Below are 20,334 nucleotides of genomic sequence, written 5' to 3' on the forward strand. Positions count from 1 at the left end.
ATGAACCTGGGCCACTTTCTTACACCATACACAAAAATAAACTAAAAATGGATGAAAGACCTAAATGTAAGACAGGAAGCCATCAAAATGCTCAAGGAGAAAGCAGGCAAAAACCTCTTTGACCTTGGCCGTAGGAACTTCTTATTCAACACGTCTCCAGAGGCAAGGGAAACAAAAGTAAAAATGAACTATGAGGACCTCATCAAAATAAAAACTTCTGCACAGTGAAGGAAACAATCAGCAAAACTAAAAGGCAACCGATGGAATGGGAGAAGATATTTGCAAACGATATCAGATAAAGGGTTATTATCCAAAATCTATAGAGAACTTCTCAAACTCCACACCTAAAAAAATGAGTAATTCAGTGAAGAAATGGGCAAAAGACATGAAGAGACAGTTCTCCAAAGACGACATCGAGATGGCCAACCAACACATGAAAAAATACTCAACATGACTCATCATCAGGGAAATAGAAATCAAAACCACAATGAGATACCACCTCAAACCTGTCAGAATGGCTAAATTAACAACTCAGGAAACAACAGATGCTGGCGAGGATGCGGACAGAAAGGATTTCTTTTGCACTGGTGGTGGGAATGCAAACTGGTGCAACCACTCTGGAAAACAGTATGGGGTCTCCTCAAAAAATTAAAAATAGAACTACCCCACGACCCAGCCATTGCACTACTAGGTATTTATCCAAGGGATACAGGTATGTTGTTTCAAAGGGGCACATGCACCCCAATGTTTATAGCAGCACTATCAACAATAACCAAAGGATGGAAAGAGTCCAAATATCCATCGATGGATGAATGGATAAATAAGATGTGGTATACACACACACACACACACACACACACACACACACACACACACACATACACACACACACACACACACAATGAAGTAGTACTCAGCAATCAAAAAGAATGATATCTTGCCAGTTCCAACTACGTGGATGGAACTAGAGTGTATTATGCTAAGTGAAATTAGTTAGAGAAAGACAAGTATCATATGACTTCACTCATATGAAGACTTTAAGATACAACACAGATAAACATAAGGGAAAGGAAGCAAAAATAATATAAAAACAGGGAGGGGGACAAAACATAAAAGACTCTTAAATATAGAGAAGAAACAGAGGGTTGCTGCAGGAGTTGTGGGAGGGGGGGATGGTCTAACTGGGTAAGGGGCATTAAGGAATCTGCTCCGGAAATCATGGTTGCACCATATGCTAACTAACTTGGATGTAAATTAAACAATAAATAAGTTTAGAAAAAATAAAATGAAATGGGTTACAGGGGAAAAAAAACAATAAAAAAGCTTGTTCCTTTCAAAAAAAAAAGAAAGAAAAAAGAAGAAAATACATTAGCCACAAGCATTTCTGACACTTGCAACGGCATGACTCATGACATAAACATCTGCTCTGGAGATCAACACGATGCTCTGGGAAGAACCTTCATCAGTTTTGGTCAACGGCGTTGACACAGAGGTGACTGAGGGCCATGAAGCTCTGTGGGTTGGTGATGTTGGCAACATTTGCAACGGATTCTGCTACAGATTGCAGGAAGGATTTGAAGGGCGGAAGTTAATTTGTCAAATCCTTCCTGTCAAATAGCATTAATTCAACAAAACTTGACCGAGCAATGTGTTTAAAATATTAATTTTGCATTAAGGGTACAGAATTCTGTACTTCTTTATTTTCTTTTAGACATGTTAAATTCACTAATTGAAGAAAAGTATGTAATTATTAACAAGAAGCACCATTTTCACCTATTAAATTAGGGCTAAAATCTTACTCATTCTAACTAGAGTATGAATGAAACAACATATTATTGTTTTGCCAGTGACCTTGAGATTTCTAATAACTCTATTATAAAAGAAAAAAAAGGATGGAATCTCACCATTTGCTATGACATGGTGGAGCTGGAAAGTATAATGTTAAGTGAGAAAAGTCAGTCAGAGAAAGACAAATACCATATGATTTCACCCATATGTGGAATTTAAGAAACAAAACAAATGAGCAAAGGGACTAAAAAAGAGAGAGAGGCAAACCAAGAAACAGACTCTTAACTATAGAGAACAAACTGAGGGATGGGTTAAATAGGTGATGGGCATTAAAGAGGGCACTTGTGATGAGCTTTTTATTTTCTTTAAAAAAATTTTTTTAATGTTTATTTATTTCTGAGAGACAGAGAGATAGAGCACGAGCAGGTGAGGAGCAGAGAGAGAGGGGACACAGAATCCAAAGCAGGCTCCAGGCTCCGAGCGGTCAGCACAGAGCCTGACGTGGGGCTTGAACTTATGGACGACGAGATCATGACCCGAGCTGAAGTCGGATGCTCAACTGACTGAGCCACCCAGGCGTCCCTTGATGAGCTTTTTCTTTTTTTTTTTTTTTTTTTTAATTTTTTTTTTCAACGTTTATTTATTTTTGGGACAGAGAGAGACAGAGCATGAACGGGGGAGGGTCAGAGAGAGGGAGACACAGAATCTGAAACAGGCTCCAGGCTCTGAGCTGTCAGCACAGAGCCCGACACGGGGCTCAAACTCACGGACTGCAAGATCGTGACCTGGCTGAAGTCGGACGCTCAACCGACTGCGCCACCCAGGCGCCCCCTGATGAGCTTTTTCTTAGGTGCACAGCTGGGATTCAAAACTTGAAGTCTTTTTTTCTTTTAACATTTATTTATTTTTGAGAGAAAGAGACAGAGCATGAGGGGGAGAGGGATGGAGAGAGAGACACACACAGAATCCGAAGCAGGCTCCAGGCTCTGAGCTGTCAGCACAGAGCCTGACACGGGGCTCGAACCCACAAACCGTGAGATCATGACCTGAGCTGAAGTCAAATGCTCAACCAACTGAGCCACCCAGGCACCCCAAAACTTGAAGTCTTAAAGGACCCAACACCACCCGGACCCACCCCCTCCTCTGGAGTAGAGCATCTCCACGCTGTGTCTGAAGTCCTTTATTCCTGAAAAACAGTCCCATGCCTGCTCAGTGTGCGGAATCTATGGTGTAGCACGGCTAAAAGCAGCAAAGGTTATATTTTCTCTGGGTGTGCCTCTGTCCCCTGCTGATGAAAACCCTTTTGTTGGCACCTGCAGGGTCTTTTGTCCTTGGGGAGGCAATATACCCTCTTCCAAAAGCACTCCAGGAAGGGGAATGTTCTCTCTCAATGTGCCCCAGAGATCCCTACATTATGCACTCTGGGACCAGCTCTCTCCTCCCCAGGAGGGCGTGCCACAGCTCTCCTCATGATAAAGTTGAGCACTTCCAAAACAGTGTTTGAACTCGAAACACTATTTGCCAAAACAAAAAACAAACAAACCCCTCAACACTCAGTACTTCTCTCTCCCCCCAATCCGTGGTCCAGAGAGGTTTTCCTCTGCTGCGACCCTGATGCCATACTCTCTTAACCCTTCTCTCTTTCTTTCCATTCTGTCTCTCCACGAAAAGGACTCTGTCCCCTTCCTAGCACTGCCATTTTTCTCTCCCCCAATTCACATCCACTCACCTTGCACCTGTTACACTGTCTCCCTCCAGCTGTGGAGATCCTTCTGCCAGTCTGCAGATCAATTTTCTGGGTGCCCCAAATGATCTGACTCAATACAGCTGTGTTTGAGACTAGGAAAGCCCAGGGTTCCCCTAGTTCTCTGCCATCTTTTTTTATTTTTTTTAATTTTTTTTTAACGTTTTTATTTATTTTTGGGACAGAGAGAGACAGAGCATGAACGGGGGAGGGGCAGAGAGAGAGGGAGACACAGAATCGGAAGCAGGCTCCAGGCTCTGAGCCATCAGCCCAGAGCCTGACGCGGGGCTCGAACTCCCGGACCGCGAGATCGTGACCTGGCTGAAGTCGGACGCTTAACTGACTGCGCCACCCAGGCGCCCCAGTTCTCTGCCATCTTAACTCGTCTCCTAAATAAAAACTTAAAATTTTTTTTTAATTTTTTAAAACATTTATTCATTTTTGAGAGAGACAGAGCATGAGCAGGGGACAGGCAGAGAGAGAGGGAGACAAGTCGACGCTTAACCGACTGAGACACCAGGTACCCCCAAAAATGTTTATTTATTTTGAGAAAGAGAGAGAGAGAGAGAGAATATGAGTGGGGTGGGGGCAAAGAGAGAGGGAGAAAGAGAATCCCAAACAGGATCTGCACTGTCAGCACAGAACCCCATGCAGGGCTCAATCTCACAAACTGTGAGGTCATTACCTGAGCCGAAGTCAAGAGTAGGACACTTAACCAACTGAACCATACAGGTGCCCCAATAAAAACTTTTTTTTTTTAATTTTTTTTTCAACGTTTATTTATTTTTGGGACAGAGAGAGACAGAGCATGAACGGGGGAGGGGCAGAGAGAGAGGGAGACACAGAATCGGAAACAGGCTCCAGGCTCTGAGCCATCAGCCCAGAGCCTGACGCGGGGCTCGAACTCACGGACCGCGAGATCGTGACCTGGCTGAAGTCGGACGCTTAACCGACTGCGCCACCCAGGCGCCCCCCAATAAAAACTTTTTTAATGATTTATTTACTTATTCATTTAAATGTTTGTTTGTTTGTTTATTTATTTATTTATTTATTTATTTAGAGAACTAAATTTGGGGAGGGGCAGAGAAAGAGGGGGACAGAGGATCTGAAGCAGGCTCTGTGCTGACAGCAGAGAGCCCGACATGGGGCTCGAACTCATGAACTGCTAGATCATGACCTGAGCTGAAGTCAGATGCCTAACTGAGCCACCCAGGTGCCCCCAAAACTTTTTTTTAAATTTTTTTTAATGTTCATTTATTTTTGAGACAGAGAGAGACAGAGCATGAACAGGGGAGGGTCAGAGAAAGAGGGAGACACAGAATCCGAAACAGGCTCCAGACTCTGAGCACAGGCTCTGAGCCTCAGCACAGAGCCCGACGCGAGGCTCGAACCCACAGACCGTGAGATCATGACCTGAGCCGAAGTCGGACGCTCAACCGACTGAGCCACCCAGGCGCTCGCCACCACCCCCCCCGCAAAACTTTTTAAAAGAGTAGCAGAGTGAAAAAAAAATAAGTGTCATAGTTTCAACTCATGATCCATGAATGTGAAGGAAAATGTACACTGAAACCATAGTGATGAAATTGGAAATGGTGTTTATGAAATTCTCAGGTTTTGTCTATATTGATCATAGTCAGAATTGTTAGAGAATACAGGTCAAAATGTGCAGTATGAAATATACAGAATGAAAATGAATGCTCAGGAAACATTCCATGACTCTTAGACAAAATCATCACTGCTCGTTTGCATTTTTACATGGCTTAGCTGTATTTATAAATATATATTTTATACCCACATATAAAACTATGTTTTCACACTTAGAATCTGTCTTTCTGATGTCACTAATTACATAGAGATGCCTTTGCCTATTTCTAAAACCTGAAGATTGGAGTCCAATTAGAGAAGGACGTGTGTCTACACATGAATGTATGTGAAATGGGGGTGAACATTGAGCAGGTGGAGAGAACAGCATGGTGTGTACCTGGCCCCATGTGATCAGGGGTTAGACATCATGAATTACTTTCTTCTCCTGTGTTGGTCTTTAAGGATTTGCACAGCCTGGTGAGAATAATGATACTAAAAATATTTGTCTAATGAGGAGCTTTGGATATTGATTCCCCAGGGATATAGAGAGAGTCTGTGACAACATCCTTCAACAGCCCTAGCCTAGTCAAGAAGAAGCACACCTGAGGCTCCATCCAGTAATGATCTTTCTTGACCACAAGCCCATTGCCTCGCTTGGTCTCTCTGCCTTTCCAGAAGACAGATCTTCTGGTCTTCAATATTCAGGTGATATGTGAGATATGCTTCCACACTGATGCCAGCCAGGTAACTTAGAGTCCCTTAGTTAGTGCTTCTGTAAGGAGGGCAGGTATTTTACTACAGATTCATCCAGGGGAAGCAATGAGGGGTGTGCATGCATGAAGTGATGGGAACGGAGTGTTGGTGTCCAATGGCACTCCAGCCTTCTTGCTGACAAGTTCTCATCTATGTTTGCAGCGATACTCACCCTGTTCTCAGTCTGCTGGTCTCCTAATCTCCCTAGAAAATGGCAGCATCCGTTATTCTCCTGAGCAGAAATCTGTCCCTTCTCAAACAAGATGACTGTTATGAAGCTTTCTGGAATTTACTTGAATTTTTGTGGTAGTCATGACGAAGGGTTTTGGTCAGCTTTTCCTTTTATTTGCATTCCTGGTTCTCGATACACCATTCCACAGAAGAGTCTTATTATCCCCGTAGCTTGCTTGAGGACGGTGGGGAGAAAGTGGAGACAGAGAGGTCTAGCTGGCTGCTTTCTTAATATACCTCTTTCACTTTATAAAATTACCAATTATTTTAAAGAAGAACAACAGAGATAGTACAATACATTTTAAAACACCCTCAAATGCACTCCAGAATCAACAAATGTTGACATTTTGCTATACAAAGTTCATGTCTTTTTAATGACATAATATGCTTACAGAAGCCATTTCTTTTGTATTCTCAGTTCTTGTTACTCCCGTCTCAGAGACAACATCATCTTGAATATGGTGGACATGGCTTTATATTGTACATGTCTTCATAAACATATACAGGATAAAAGACATTAACCATATTACCTATCAGTTAGGGAATGGAGAAATAAATCATAACATAACAATACAGTGGATTACTCTCTGGCAATTAAAATTAATAAAGTGAGGTTAAATGTTTTAATAATAAAGAAGATAAATTATATAAGAATGCCAAATGTAAATGACATGTACTATATGGTTTTGTTTATATAAACTTTCAAAATTGAAAATAATGTAGTTGTTTATGTTACCATATTAACAATAATACAAATTATAGTAAAAAAAATGCCAGGGAATAATGTATATGAAGTTCATGTAGTGACTCCCCTGGGGAAAGAAAAGAATCAATATTGTTCAACTACATGATGTGGGGGCTTCACATATTTATAATATTGTAATATTTATTGCGATAAAAACACTTAGATTGAAGATGGTGATGTGTATGAATTTTATATTGTTGATTGGTGGGTACCATCCTTCATTTATCTCTGTGGGTCTTTTTTTCACTTGAATAATCCATAATAAAAACAAAAACCATTAAGTTTATGTTTATTATGGATTATTCCTTATGACAGTACAAAATAAATTAAATTTTTTCTAATGATGTATACTTTGTCACTTGAAAATGTTTCTCTTATAGGTTTTCATTATTTATACTAATTTGTATATCTAATACATTTTATCATGTTATTTTAATTGCTATATATTTCATCATATGTTCATCTGAAATAAATATTGATATGGTTGATGATTCCTTCATTCTTTTTCTACACGATAAGTGTTCCCAGCTCATAATCTTTTCCCTGAAATTTGCAGTTATGATGCTAGGGTTCTTCCTTTCTGTTGTCTTTCCTCAACTGGCCCCACCCCACTGCTTCCTTGTGAGGACTGAAATATACAAGGTGCCGTTGTTCGTGGAAGGAAAAAACACACACGCACAATAGGAAATATTAGCATGAGGGTCCCATACACTGAGTACTGTGTCAGATGTGTCTCTATTCATTTCCATCACTGCAACTTCCCCATGAGGTTTTGTGATCGTTCCCATCATACAAATGAGGACACTAGACTTTTCATACAGGTGAACAATTCTCCCTACCCCCAATCAAGTACTGATCGGAATTAAATTCAGTGTTTAAGTCTAAGTAATGCACCAAATGATAAAGGTTGTCATGGCTACTTCCATCTTGACCACTGCTTTACAGAAGCAATTTTGTTAAGGATGCCCAATTATCTTGTAAGTACCATATAAGTCTGTCTGTCTTAGCTTATAATTCTCTGTCTTCCAAAGACCAATAATTGTTGCTATTTTCACCTATTTGTTTTTAATTTTTTAAGCTTTATTTATTTTTGAGAGAGAGAGAGAGCAGGAGTGGGGGAGGAGCAGAGAGAGAGAGGGAGACACAGAATCCGAAGCAAGCTCCAGGCTTTGAGCTGTCAGCACAGAGCCCAACGCGGGGCTCGAACCCACAAACTGCGAGATGACCTGAGCTGAAGTCGGATGCCTAACCAACTGAGCCACCCAGGTGCCCCTATTTTCACCCATTTTTTTAGAAGCCTATGCTTTTTCTCTCATTTAGCTGTTGTTTGTTTGTTTTTTTGTTTGTTTTTTTAATGATATGCCTGCCCCCATCACCTAGGGAAAAAGTCTCCTTGGGATAAGGTAGAGAATGCACTGATATTTGCCCAGCTTCTCCTAGAATTAATTGCTAGTGCAGGTGAGTAGTGTTTTCATGGGGATTATCAGCTTCAAGTTTACAGGCAACATTTTCTTTTTTTTTAAATTTTTTAAATGTTTATTTATCTTTGAGAGAGACAGAAAGACAGAGACAGAGTGTGAGCAGGAGTAGGGGCAGAAAGAGAGAGGGACACAGAATCTGAAGCAGGCTCCAGTCTCTGAGCTGTCAGCACAGAGCCCAACGCAGGGCTCAAACTCACGGACCGCGAGATCATGACCTGAGCTGAAGTCAGACGCTTAACCGACTGAGCCACCCAGACACCCATATAGGCAACATTTTCTAATCTTTGCTGAGGTACAGAGCAGATACTGGGATGGATGTCGTGCACCTACTATACCATACTTCATGAGTAGGGGTGGACATGTGCTGTAGACAAGGGAAAAGATTTGGGGCATTGTTCAAGATGACTACATTAAGATTTTAAAGGAAGTTTTATGAAATCTGGGTATTGGTTTAGGAATGCTAATTCTGTATTATCCAGAGGCATTACCAATAATTGGTCTAGACAGTCAGCTGAGCTGTCAAACCACTTAACATCTTATCTTTTCCAGGCATTGTGTACTTCACCCCACCTAAGTTTTCCTATAGATAAATGGAGTGATGGTACGATGTAACTCATCTGTAATTTGACAAACCCTTCAGTTGATTCTGAGGCATTCCAAGGTTTGGACACCAAACTCTTAACAGAGATTGGATAACTTTATTCTCATCTTTCTGTTTGTTTGAGATGAGGAATATTTCTGAAGGAAGTGCCATAGTTTATTCTTTGTTTCAGTCTTAGCACTAGGCACAATGTGTGAAAAAGAGTTGGTGATCAATAAAAATCAAAGCAAAACTTTGAGTGGAGCAAAGAAAAGTAAGAGATGATGATGAAGGGAGAGATTAGCAGATTTGAACGATTTGAATATTCTCTTGGGTTCACCATATACATAAAGATTTCTTTTTGTTTAAGCATTGGCTCTCCAACTTCAGTGTATATCAAATTTATCTGGAGGGTTTGTTAAAACTTAGATTGCTGGTCCTTACTTCAGAGTTTATCAGCAGTATATCTGGAGTGATACCAAGAATTTGCATTTCTAACTATTTCCCAGATGATGCTACTGTTGCTCATCCAGGGACTATTCACTTTATATTTTTAACCCATCTTTTCCATTTCCATTAGATTCTTCAAAATGGAACCCAGAAATCACACAGGTGTTTCAGAATTTCTTCTCCTGGGATTGACAGACGATCCAGAACTGCAGCCCTTCCTATTCTGCCTGTTCTTGTCTATGTACCTGGTCACTATCCTGGGAAATCTGCTCATCATCCTGGCCATCAGCTCTGACTCCCACCTCCACACCCCCATGTACTTCTTCCTCTCCAACCTGTCCTTTACTGACATCTGTTTAAGCACAACCACGATCCCAAAGATGTTGGTGAACATCCAGGCACAGAATCAGAGCATCACGTATAGAGGCTGTCTCACCCAGGTTGGATTTGTCCTGGCTTTTGGTGGTTTTGAAAATTTTCTCCTTGCAGCAATGGCCTATGATCGCTATGTGGCCATTTGTCACCCCTTGAGGTACACCGTTATCATGAACCCCCAACTCTGTGTTCTGCTGATTCTACTCTCACTGTTCTTTAGCGTCGTGGTTGCCTTGCTCCATAGTCTGATGGTGCTACGGTTATCCTTCTGCAAGGACTTGGAAATCCCTCACTTCTTCTGTGAACTTGCTCAGGTCATCAAACTCGCATGTTCTGATACCCTCATCAATAACATCCTGATATATTTTGTAGCTAGCCTATTTGGTGGTATTCCTCTCTCCGGAATCATTTTCTCTTATACTCAAATTGTTTCCTCTGTTTTGAGAGTGCCATCAGCAGGGGGAAAGCTCAAAGCTTTTTCCACCTGTGGGTCTCACTTGTCAGTTGTTTCTTTGTTCTATGGAACAGTTGTTGGAGTGTACATTAGTTCTGTAGTTACTGACTCTTCCAAGAAGACTGCAGTAGCTTCAGTGATGTATGTTGTGGTTCCTCAAATGATGAACCCCTTTATCTATAGCCTGCGGAACAGAGACATGAAGGGAGCCTTGAGAAAACTCATCAATGGGATGCCTTCTTTGCTGTGATTGTGCCATATGTTTTGGACTTGGGTTTCTAGAAGGAGGCAAAGGGATAGGAATCCTGGATGAGCCATAATTCTTGATTCTTCCATCACCGAATTCTTCTAAGCTAGCCAGGCAACAGATTGCTCAAGCTAATTTTAACTTGGGGTTGAAACATACTTTGCTTTTTTTGATTAGTCTTATGATGTTTGACACATGATTTCAATTCTCTAAATTCAGCTTCTTTGCTTGGGTTTTATGCAGAAGCAGAGCCTGAGGCAAGGGTTCTAGTTATAGTGGTTTTTTGGGTTTGGTTTCTTTTGTTTTGTTTTGTTTTTTTTGTTTTGTTTTGTTTTGGATCGCTGTCAGAAAGAATACTGAAGAAAGTATATAGGACAGGGAAACTATTGAAGCAAGACTGTGGTCATATCTAGAGACTAGCTTCCACCTGATTTCAGTGTAGGGCCATGGCAATTGCACTTAGGAGTTATACCTATAATACAGTAGGGGAATTGACCTTTTATACACCTATTTAGTAATTAATTTGTTGACTGTAAACTGTATGTTTGTGAGGAAATTCATCACCTACCATATTTCATTGTATTATCTATGAAAATTGTGTGATTACATTATCTCAGTGGTTTGAGATGATTGTGAGATATTCAAACTTTATCAGTGATGAAATCTTCAGTTGCAATAAGAAAAAGAATCCCTAACTCTAATATTACCAACAATATAGAGAGCTATCTTTCATTACAGGCACTTAGAGGCAGGGAATGTACAGGAACAGGGTAGTAGAGATTCATTCAGTCCTCCATGGGTTCTATTGACCTAGGATTGGTTCTCCTCAGGGTCATGAGGTAGTGGCACCAGATGGAGATGTCATATTTGGGCATGATTCTCAGAGAAAGAACTCTGACTGTCCTTTCTTGAGTCAGATGATTATAGAATTTTCCACAGAGTCAACTAGAACCACAACTGCAACAGGTTGTATGGTGGTCCTCAAAAGAATTTGTCCATGTCTTAGTCCTCTAACGTATTAACATTTTGTGATAAAAGAGTGAATTGTACTTATTTGGAGTCTTTGTATATTAGCTTATTCCCCTATTTTCTGGGTAGCCCTAAATAGAATCACATGTGTCCTTATAAGATAAACAGAAATGGAAATGACCCAGAAAAATAGAGGAGGCAATGCAACCATGGTGACAGAAATTGGATTTATGCAGCCAGTATTTAATTTCCAGTATTTGGTCATTTTCTCCCAGCTCTACTGAGATATAATTATATATAACATTGTGTAAAATTAAGGTATACAATGTGCAGATTTTATACCATTGCATGGGTAAAACCTCCATCTTGGCACTTAATTACCATTTCTCTAGTTGTGAGAATATTTAAGATTCTACTCTCTTATCAATATTTAAGTATATAATACACTGCTATTAGCTATAATTATCATGATCTATACTAGATCCCCAGAATCTGTTAATTTTATAACTGAAGTTTTATATCCTTTGACCAACATCTATTTTCCCCACTTTCCAGCCCCTGGTGGCTCTGTTTCTGTGAGTTTAACTCTTTTAGATTTTCCACATATAACATCATACAGTATTTGTCTTTCTCTGTTTGACTCATTTTATTCAGAATAATGTCCTCAAGGTTCATCCAAGTTGTCACAAAAGACAGGATTTCCTACTTTTTCATGGCTGAATAATATTTTGCTGTATATATACTATGTTTTCTTTACCCATTCATCTGCTGACACTTAGGTTGTTTTCATAACTTGGCCATTGTGAATAATGCTGCAGTGAACATGCTAGAGCAGATATCACTACAAGATCCTGATTTTCATTCCTTTGGATCTATACCAAGAAGTGGAGTTGCTGGATCATATGGTAGCTTTATTTTTAACTTTTTGAGGAAACTCCATGCTGTTTTCCATTGTAGCTGTAGCAATTTGCATCCCACCAACAGTGTACAAGGGTTCCCTTTTCTCCACACCTTTGCCAACATGTCATCTCTTCTCTTTTTTTTTAAGAAATTACTTATTTTAAGTTCACCCATTTCTGGGTGCCTGGGTGGCGCAGTCGGTTAAGCGTCCGACTTCAGCCAGGTCGCGATCTCGCGGTCCGTGAGTTCGAGCCCCGCATCGGGCTCTGGGCTGATGGCTCAGAGCCTGGAGCCTGTTTCCGATTCTGCGTCTCCCTCTCTCTGCCCCTCCCCCGTTCATGCTCTGTCTCTCTCTGTCCCAAAAATAAATAAACGTTGAAAAAAAATTAAAAAAAAAAAGTTCACCCATTTATTTTGAGAGAGACAGAGAGACAGAGAGACAGAGAGAGAGAGAGAGAGAGCGCACATGTGCAAACAGAGGAGGGGCAGAGTGAAAGGGAAAGAGAGAGAATCCCAAGCAGTCTTTGCACGTCAGTGGGGAACCCCAGGCATAGCTTGAACTCATGAACCATGAGCTGAAATCAAGAGTCAGATGTTTAACCAACTGAGCCATGCAGGTGCCCCAAGGGATGACATTCAAATGCCACCTTGTCTCATGTTGGTTTTAAATACTAGAGCAAGAACTCTATTGATTTAAAAATGAAGTTATAGGGGCGCCTGGGTGGCGCAGTCGGTTAAGCGTCCGACTTCAGCCAGGTCACGATCTCGCGGTCCGTGAGTTCGAGCCCCACGTCAGGCTCTGGGCTGATGGCTCAGAGCCTGGAGCCTGTTTCCGATTCTGTGTCTCCCTCTCTCTCTGCCCCTCCCCCGTTCATGCTCTGTCTCTCTCTGTCCCAAAAATAAATAAAAAACGTTGAAAAATTTAAAAAAAAAGAAGTTATATAGAAAAGTTAACATGTGATAAAAATAAATTGATAAGTGCATGAATATATTAAATTCATTAAATAATGGAAAGTTTGTAATTAAGTATTAACATGAAGCAGGATCTTTACCTATTAAATTATGGCTGAAATCACACTCATTTCACGGAGAATATAGATGAACCAGCATACTATTGCCTTCTCCATGACATCGTAATTTCCCATAACTCTATTTTTAAAAAGTGTCATAATTTCAACCCATGATCCACTGATGTGAAAAAAATGTACACTGAAACCATCGTGATGAAATTGAAAATGTTGTTTATGAAATTCTAAAGTCTTGTCTATATTGATCACAGTCAGAATTGTTTACAGATTATAGACTAAAATCTGCCGTATGAAATATACAGAATGAAAATTAATGTTCAAGAAACATTCAATGACTCTTGGAAAAAATCATCACTGTTTGCATTTTTATGTAGCTTATCTGTATTTATAAATATATATTTTTATACCCACATATATAAACTGTGTTTTCACACTTAGAGTTAGAATCTGGTTTGCTGATATCACTAATTAGATAGAGATGCCCTTGCTTATATCTAAAGACAGGAATCCAAGGGTGCCTGGGTGGCTCAGTTGGTTGAGCATCCGACTTCAGCTCAGGTCATCATCTCATGGCTCCTGAGTTCAAGCCCCACATCATGCTCTGTGCTGACAGCTCAGAGCTTGGATCCTGCTTCAGATTCTGTCTCCATCTTTCTCTCTGCCCCTACCCCGCTTGTGCTCTCTCTCTCATATAAAATAAACATAAAAAAATTTAAAGACAGGAATCCAATTAGAGAAGGATGGTGTGTCCACACATGCAAAGTATGTGAAATGGGGGTGAGCATGAACAGATGGAGAGAACTGCATTGTGTGTGTGTGTGTGTGTGTGTGTGTGTGTGTGTGTGACCTCACGGGGTCAGGGATCAACTATCCTGAATTCTTTTCTTCTACAGTTTTAGCCTTTAAGGATCTACACTGTCCTGGGATCCAAATAACAATAAAAGTGTTTGTCTAATGAGGAGCTTTGGATATTGAACCCTCAGGGATGCAGAGACTGCAAATAGTCTGTCTATGACCAACTCACTCAACAGCCCTGCCCAGTCAGGAAGCAACACGTGAGGCATCTCCCAGCAATGATCCCACTTGCCTAGGAATGCGGGGCTTCACTCGATCGTTCTGCCCTTATCAGAGACAGACCTTCTGTTTCCATCATTCAAATCCAGAGAAGATGTCAAATGTCATCCAGCAATGATGTCAGGCAGGTAACAGAGAGTCCCTTAGACAATGCTTTGGACATGAGGGAAGGTGTTTACTAGAGTTGTAACCCTGCATAGCCATGAGGAAAGTCCATGCCTAAGATGACCAGTACTAAATCCCCAATGGGACTCCTGCTTGAATATCATCATCTTGACATGTTATTTTGTACCTCCTCAACAATGCTAATGAGGCTCTTATTCTGCTAGCTTTCTATTCCGTCTATTTAATGGCAGGAACCATTTTGCTCGTGAGCTTAAATCCTCCCCTTCACAAACATGATGACTATTATGAAATTCTCTGACACTTACTTGTATCCTTTGGTGGTGGAAGGGAGAGATATCAGCTTCATTTTAACTCCCATACATTATACAGAAGAATCTTGGTGTTATATTTGTAGCCTGGTTGTGAAGACCTAGAAAAAAGAAGTGTAGACTCAGACAGACAGACCAAGCTACCTCCTTCAACTGCACATTCCTTTTTATAAAAATAACATATATTTTAAATTATAAGAATGGCATAGATATTATAACAATAAATTTAACATGCTACCATTAACCCATTTCCAGAATTAACACACATTAGCATTCTACTATATCATCTCATGTCTATTTTTTTAATTAACAAAATAATGTAAATGCAGAAGGCATTCTTTTCTTGTACCCCCCCCCTTATTTCCCCCTCACAGAGGAAACACCAGTGTAATGGTGTCCCCCAAGCATGCTTTCATGTTGTATGTGTGTATATGTACATGATATGTGTGTATATATTTATGGTATTTTATATGAATAATTTTATCTCTTGTTGGTTTTCATTTCTTATATTGATTCACAGATCCAATTTCTTTTAATATTTAATTTATTTTAATTGCTTTATGTCCATGCCAAATAAACATTGATATATTGATATTCCCCCTTTTCCCCTGTAATATGATCAAGATTCTCAAAGGGAGTTTCAGCACGTAAACCCATTCCTGACATTTGCAATTATCACACTAAGGATGTTTTCTTACTTTTCTTTTTCCTCAACTTGCCCCAACCCATCCTAGGAGTGAAACATGCCAGATGCTATTGTTTATGACAGAAAAAAAAATCACAATAGGGAATGTCACTATGAGGGTCTCATTAGCTAAACACTGCGCAGACTGATTTAAGCCTATTCATTTTTTATCATCACAACAACTCCATAAAGTATTCTGATAGTTCCTAATATACACACAAGAATACCAAGATTCTAATACAGTTAAAACCTTTTCCCTATTCACAAAGCAAGTACTGGAGCCTGGATTAAGTTCAGAGTGTGTGGATCTAAGTATTATACCAAGTGATTGATCCTCTGATGGCCACTGTGTCCCACAAGAAAAGACAACCGCTATTGCACAGGGACATGCTTCTTAGGATGCCTGGTGCCAGTGTCATAAGTCTGTCTTCCAAAGACAAATTGCTATTATTTTTATCTGTCTGTGCATTTCATCCTTTCTCCCATTTAGCTTGGGCTATTTGTTGTTGTTGTTGTTGTTGTTGTTGTTGTTTGTGATCATATGTCACCTACTGTATTAAGGGAAGAAGATCCCTAAAGATGAGACTGATTTTGTAATTTTATTCTTATATTTCTGATTGTTTGAAGGTGTGGAATAATTCTAAAGGAATAATGCCATGTCTTCTCTATTTCATTCTTGACTTGACACAATGTGTTAGACACTCATTGCTCATTAGAATTTTGGCTGATTAACTGAATGGAGGGAAGAAGATGAGGGAAAGAAGAAGGATGCAGGGAGAAATACACAGAGGGAAAGATTCAAATATCCATTTAGGTTCACAATATAGATAAACGTTTTTCTAGAACAGCAGTTCTCAGACTTTATCATATGTCAGAATCATTGGAGACCTTGTTAAAGTAGACTGCTGATCACCCACCCTGGAGCTTTTCCTCAATAAGTCTGGAGTCCAAAAATTGCAATTTTCAACAAATTCCCAGGTACTGCTGCTCTTGGGCCAGTGGCCATACATTTTATTCTCTTGTCACCCAATATTTTATATCAACAACATGGCACCCAGAAACCAAACGGATGTATCAGAGTTTCTTCTTCTGGGATTGACCGAGGATCCAGAACTGCAGCCCATACTCTTCTGCCTATTCCTGCTCATGTACCTGGTCACAATCTTGGGAAACCTGGTCGTTATCCTGGCTGTCATCTCTGACTCCCACCTCCACACACCCATGTACTTCTTCCTCTCCAACCTGTCCTTTACTGACATCTGTTTAAGCACAACCATGATCCCAAAGATGCTGGTGAACATCCAGGCACAGAATCGGCACATAAGTTACACAGGCTGCATCACGCAGATCTGCTTTGTCTTGGTTTTTCTTGGTTTTGAAAATTTTCTCCTTGCAGCAATGGCCTATGACCGCTATGTTGCCATTTGTCACCCACTGAGGTACACGGTCATCATGAACCCCTGCCTCTGTGGATTGTTAATTCTACTCCCCTTGTATGTTAGCATCATGGATGCCCTCGTCCACAGTATGATGGTGTTGCAATTGTCCTTCTGCATTGACTTGGAAATCCCCCACTTTTTCTGTGAACTTGCACAGGTCATCAAGCTTGCATGTTCTGATTCCTTCATCAATACCCTCTTGGCTAATTTTATGGCTAGTACACTGAGTGGTATTTCTCTCTTTGGGATCATTTTTTCTTATACTAAAATTCTATCTTCACTTTTAAGAATGCCATCAGCTGGCAGAAATTATAAAGCCTTTTCCACCTGTGGGTCTCATCTCTTAGTTGTTTCCTTGTTCTATGGGACAGGATTAGGGGTGTACATTAGTTCTGCAGTTACTGACTCTTCCAGAAAGACTTCAGTAGCTTCAGTGATGTACACTGTGGTTCCTCAATTGATGAACCCCTTTATTTATAGCCTGCGTAACAGGGATGTGAAGGAAGCCTTGAGAAGAATCATCAGGTAGGATAACTTTTATTTAATGATTCTGTCATCATATTTGGGTCAGATTTTTAGAATGAGTCAAAGTAAAAGGTATTCTGGTGTTTCAGATCTATCACCAAGATCATCTAAAATGACTAGATAACATGATGGCCACATCAACTTGGGCTTCATATCTGATTTTGTGATGTTTGACAAGTGATTTCAAGTGTCTAAATTCAGTTCTTTGGGTCATGTTCCATAGAGGGAGAACCTGAATCCTGGGATCTTGTTATAGTGATTTTGGGGGACAGCATGTTCAGAATAAGGTGGGAGAAGATGGATAGGGCAGGCAAAAGGTATATGCAACGTCATGGTTACAGGTACAGACTAGCTTCCACCTTATCCCACAGCTAGGACCGTGAGAATCTTCCCCCAGACAGGCATACACCATGAGGCAAGAAAGCTGGCCTTTCTTACTCCCACGCAGTAATCACTGAGAGTTGTCTCTATCAAACTCTATCTCTCTGGAGCAACATAAGAATCCACCAAACTCAGTTTTATCATCTGTAGCATCAGTGAAATCTGATTATCTCAGTGGTTTTAGGCAGTTGTGAGATATGTGAACTTGAAACTGAAAGTCTTTGGTTCTTATAATAAAAAGAACAATTTCTTTAATATTCTCAAACAAGAAAGTTAGCTATCTTTTTTCTTCTTTTAAAAATTTTTTTTAAATTTTTTTTTCAACGTTTATTTATTTTGGGGACAGAGAGAGACAGAGCATGAACAGGGGAGGGGCAGAGAGAGAGGGAGACACAGAATCCTAAGCCAGCTCCAGTCTCTGAGCTATTAGTGCAGAGCCCGATGTGGGGCTCAAACTCACAAACTGTGTGATCATGACCTGAGCCGAAGTCGGACGCTTAACTGACTGAGCCACCCAGGCATGCCTCTTCTTCTTCTTTTTTTTTAAGTTTACTGTTTATTTTGAGAGAGGGAGAGAACATGAGCATGAAGAGAAGGGCAGAAAGAGAGGGAGAGAGAATCCCAAGCAGGCTCCACGCTGTCAGCACAGAGCCCCATTTGGGACTTGATCTCACAAATCATGAGATTATGACCTGAACCGAGATCAAGAACCAGAGTATTAACCAAGTGAGCCACTCAGGTTCTCCATGAGCTATTTTTCATACAGGGACTTCAGAGATAGGGAATGTACATGGATGGGAGAGTAGGAATTTATTTAGCTTTAGGTGAAGTGGCTTCATTCAAGATCAGATGGTGGCAGCAGACACAGGTGTCATATTCAGCTTGATGCCCAGGGACAGAAAACTGTCTTTCCCTGAGCCATTTGATAATTGGTCTTTCCATGGCATCATTCAAAAGATATCCCCTTAAGTCTCATCGCTGAGAAGAGAATCATATGCTCCTTCTTAATCTAATTACTGGTGTGGGAGAAATTATTAAAATCAAAGCCTTAGACTGACTGAGGTTAATTCTTGTTGGGCAATCAACTGTCATAACTATTACAAGCACCTAATACGATGCCTGACATACTGGGGAACTCAACAGCATCTAAGTGGTATCATAGTTTTTCATATCTATATTCATAAGTTTAATAATCCTTTTGAACTCACATCTTTTTGCCACCTGTTTCTACATTTATATTTGTTTATCTTTACTGCAGCTTTTCTGGTCTGAGCAATATAATCATTAATTATTGAGTAGGTAGGATAATGGGTGTTCATCTTTTTTTCTGACACTCTATTTGCTTTGATTCCTTCTCATTTATTTATTTTTTAAAAAGCCTGCTTATTTTGAGAGAGAGGGAGGGGAAGGGGCAGAGAGGGAGAGAGAGAATCCCAAGCAGGCTCTGCACTGTCAGTGTAGAACCCAACACGACGCTCCATCTCATGAACCTTAAGATCATAACCGGAGCCGAAATCAAGAGTCAGACACTTAACCCACTGAGCCACCCAGGTGCCCCTCTTTGATGTATTAAGAATGTACCTTAAAAAAATAAAAGAATTATCTGTGTTTTAATTTATTTCTTTAGTTACCTCTCCATGCAGTATTTCTCACTCATCTCAGGAGGGGTCCACACAGAAATATATGACTGAGTAAAATTGATGGAATGACTGAAGTCTTAAAGAGTTGGCTGCTAAATTAGGGCTTTTATGCAAAACATTATCATGTGTTATTATGAAGAAAACAGTGTTTCTGCAGAGAAGACGTTGAGTGTAAAATAAGACAGGAGAAAAGAAGTTGGTAGCATTAGGGGCCATCACTTTTTCCACAAGTACAAAAATGTGGAGCCATCAGACAGAAGTATCTTTATGGATGTATTAGGGGAGAAGGACAGAGGTCTCCCAGGATAACCAAAGGAGTGCCATTCCTTGAGGAGGTATTGTGTCAGCACCACAGCTGGGGGACAGCTCCCTGCCTGCTGCCCTGGTGAGTCTTCTAATGCAGAACTCTCTCCATTGACACCCACAGAACACCTGCACAGATGGGTGGCCTGAGGCACTTGTCCACACTGCAGATTTCTGATCTGCCTCTGAGAACTACTGACTTTGTATCACTGGAGAGACATCAAAAGGATGAGTTTGTAAATAAGTACTTTGTAAATTTCTGATACACTCCAAAGTCTGAGAAACATGACATAAATATTAAAAGAACATGGAAGAATATATTTGTATTTCAGAATACGAAAGACCTTACTTCAATTTTAATCGTTAAAACATCGTAGATGAAGTGGCATATAAAATACATCTATAGTTCTTAAATGGTAATATGATGAAAACATAATACCCATTACTAGGTTAAAGCATAGAATATACTTGAAGAGGGGCGCCTGGGTGGCTCAGTTGGTTAAGCATCTGACTTTGGCTCAGGT

The 20,334-nt window shown here is 40.3% G+C and overlaps 2 protein-coding genes across 2 annotated transcripts; both read left to right on the forward strand.

The window, feature by feature from the left end:
* The first annotated feature begins 9,496 nt into the window (after positions 1-9,496).
* Positions 9,497-10,435, forward strand: LOC125150005 (olfactory receptor 7G2-like). The gene has a single exon (XM_047829267.1). It carries the CDS (start codon positions 9,497-9,499, stop codon positions 10,433-10,435), a length of 939 nt encoding a protein of 312 aa, XP_047685223.1.
* Positions 10,436-16,563: 6,128 nt separating this feature from the next.
* On the forward strand, positions 16,564-17,490 carry LOC125150069 (olfactory receptor 7G2-like). The gene has a single exon (XM_047829410.1). It carries the CDS (start codon positions 16,570-16,572, stop codon positions 17,488-17,490), a length of 921 nt encoding a protein of 306 aa, XP_047685366.1. The 5' UTR covers positions 16,564-16,569.
* The last annotated feature ends 2,844 nt before the right edge of the window (positions 17,491-20,334 follow it).

Source organism: Prionailurus viverrinus, chromosome A2 (assembly GCF_022837055.1).
Source record: "Prionailurus viverrinus isolate Anna chromosome A2, UM_Priviv_1.0, whole genome shotgun sequence".
Taxonomy (NCBI): domain Eukaryota; kingdom Metazoa; phylum Chordata; class Mammalia; order Carnivora; family Felidae; genus Prionailurus; species Prionailurus viverrinus.

Excerpts from the sequence above, each read along its gene's own strand:
- LOC125150005 (XM_047829267.1), top strand. The coding sequence starts at position 9,497 with ATGGAACCCAGAAATCACACAGGTGTTTCAGAATTTCTTCTCCTGGGA.
- LOC125150069 (XM_047829410.1), top strand. The coding sequence starts at position 16,570 with ATGGCACCCAGAAACCAAACGGATGTATCAGAGTTTCTTCTTCTGGGA.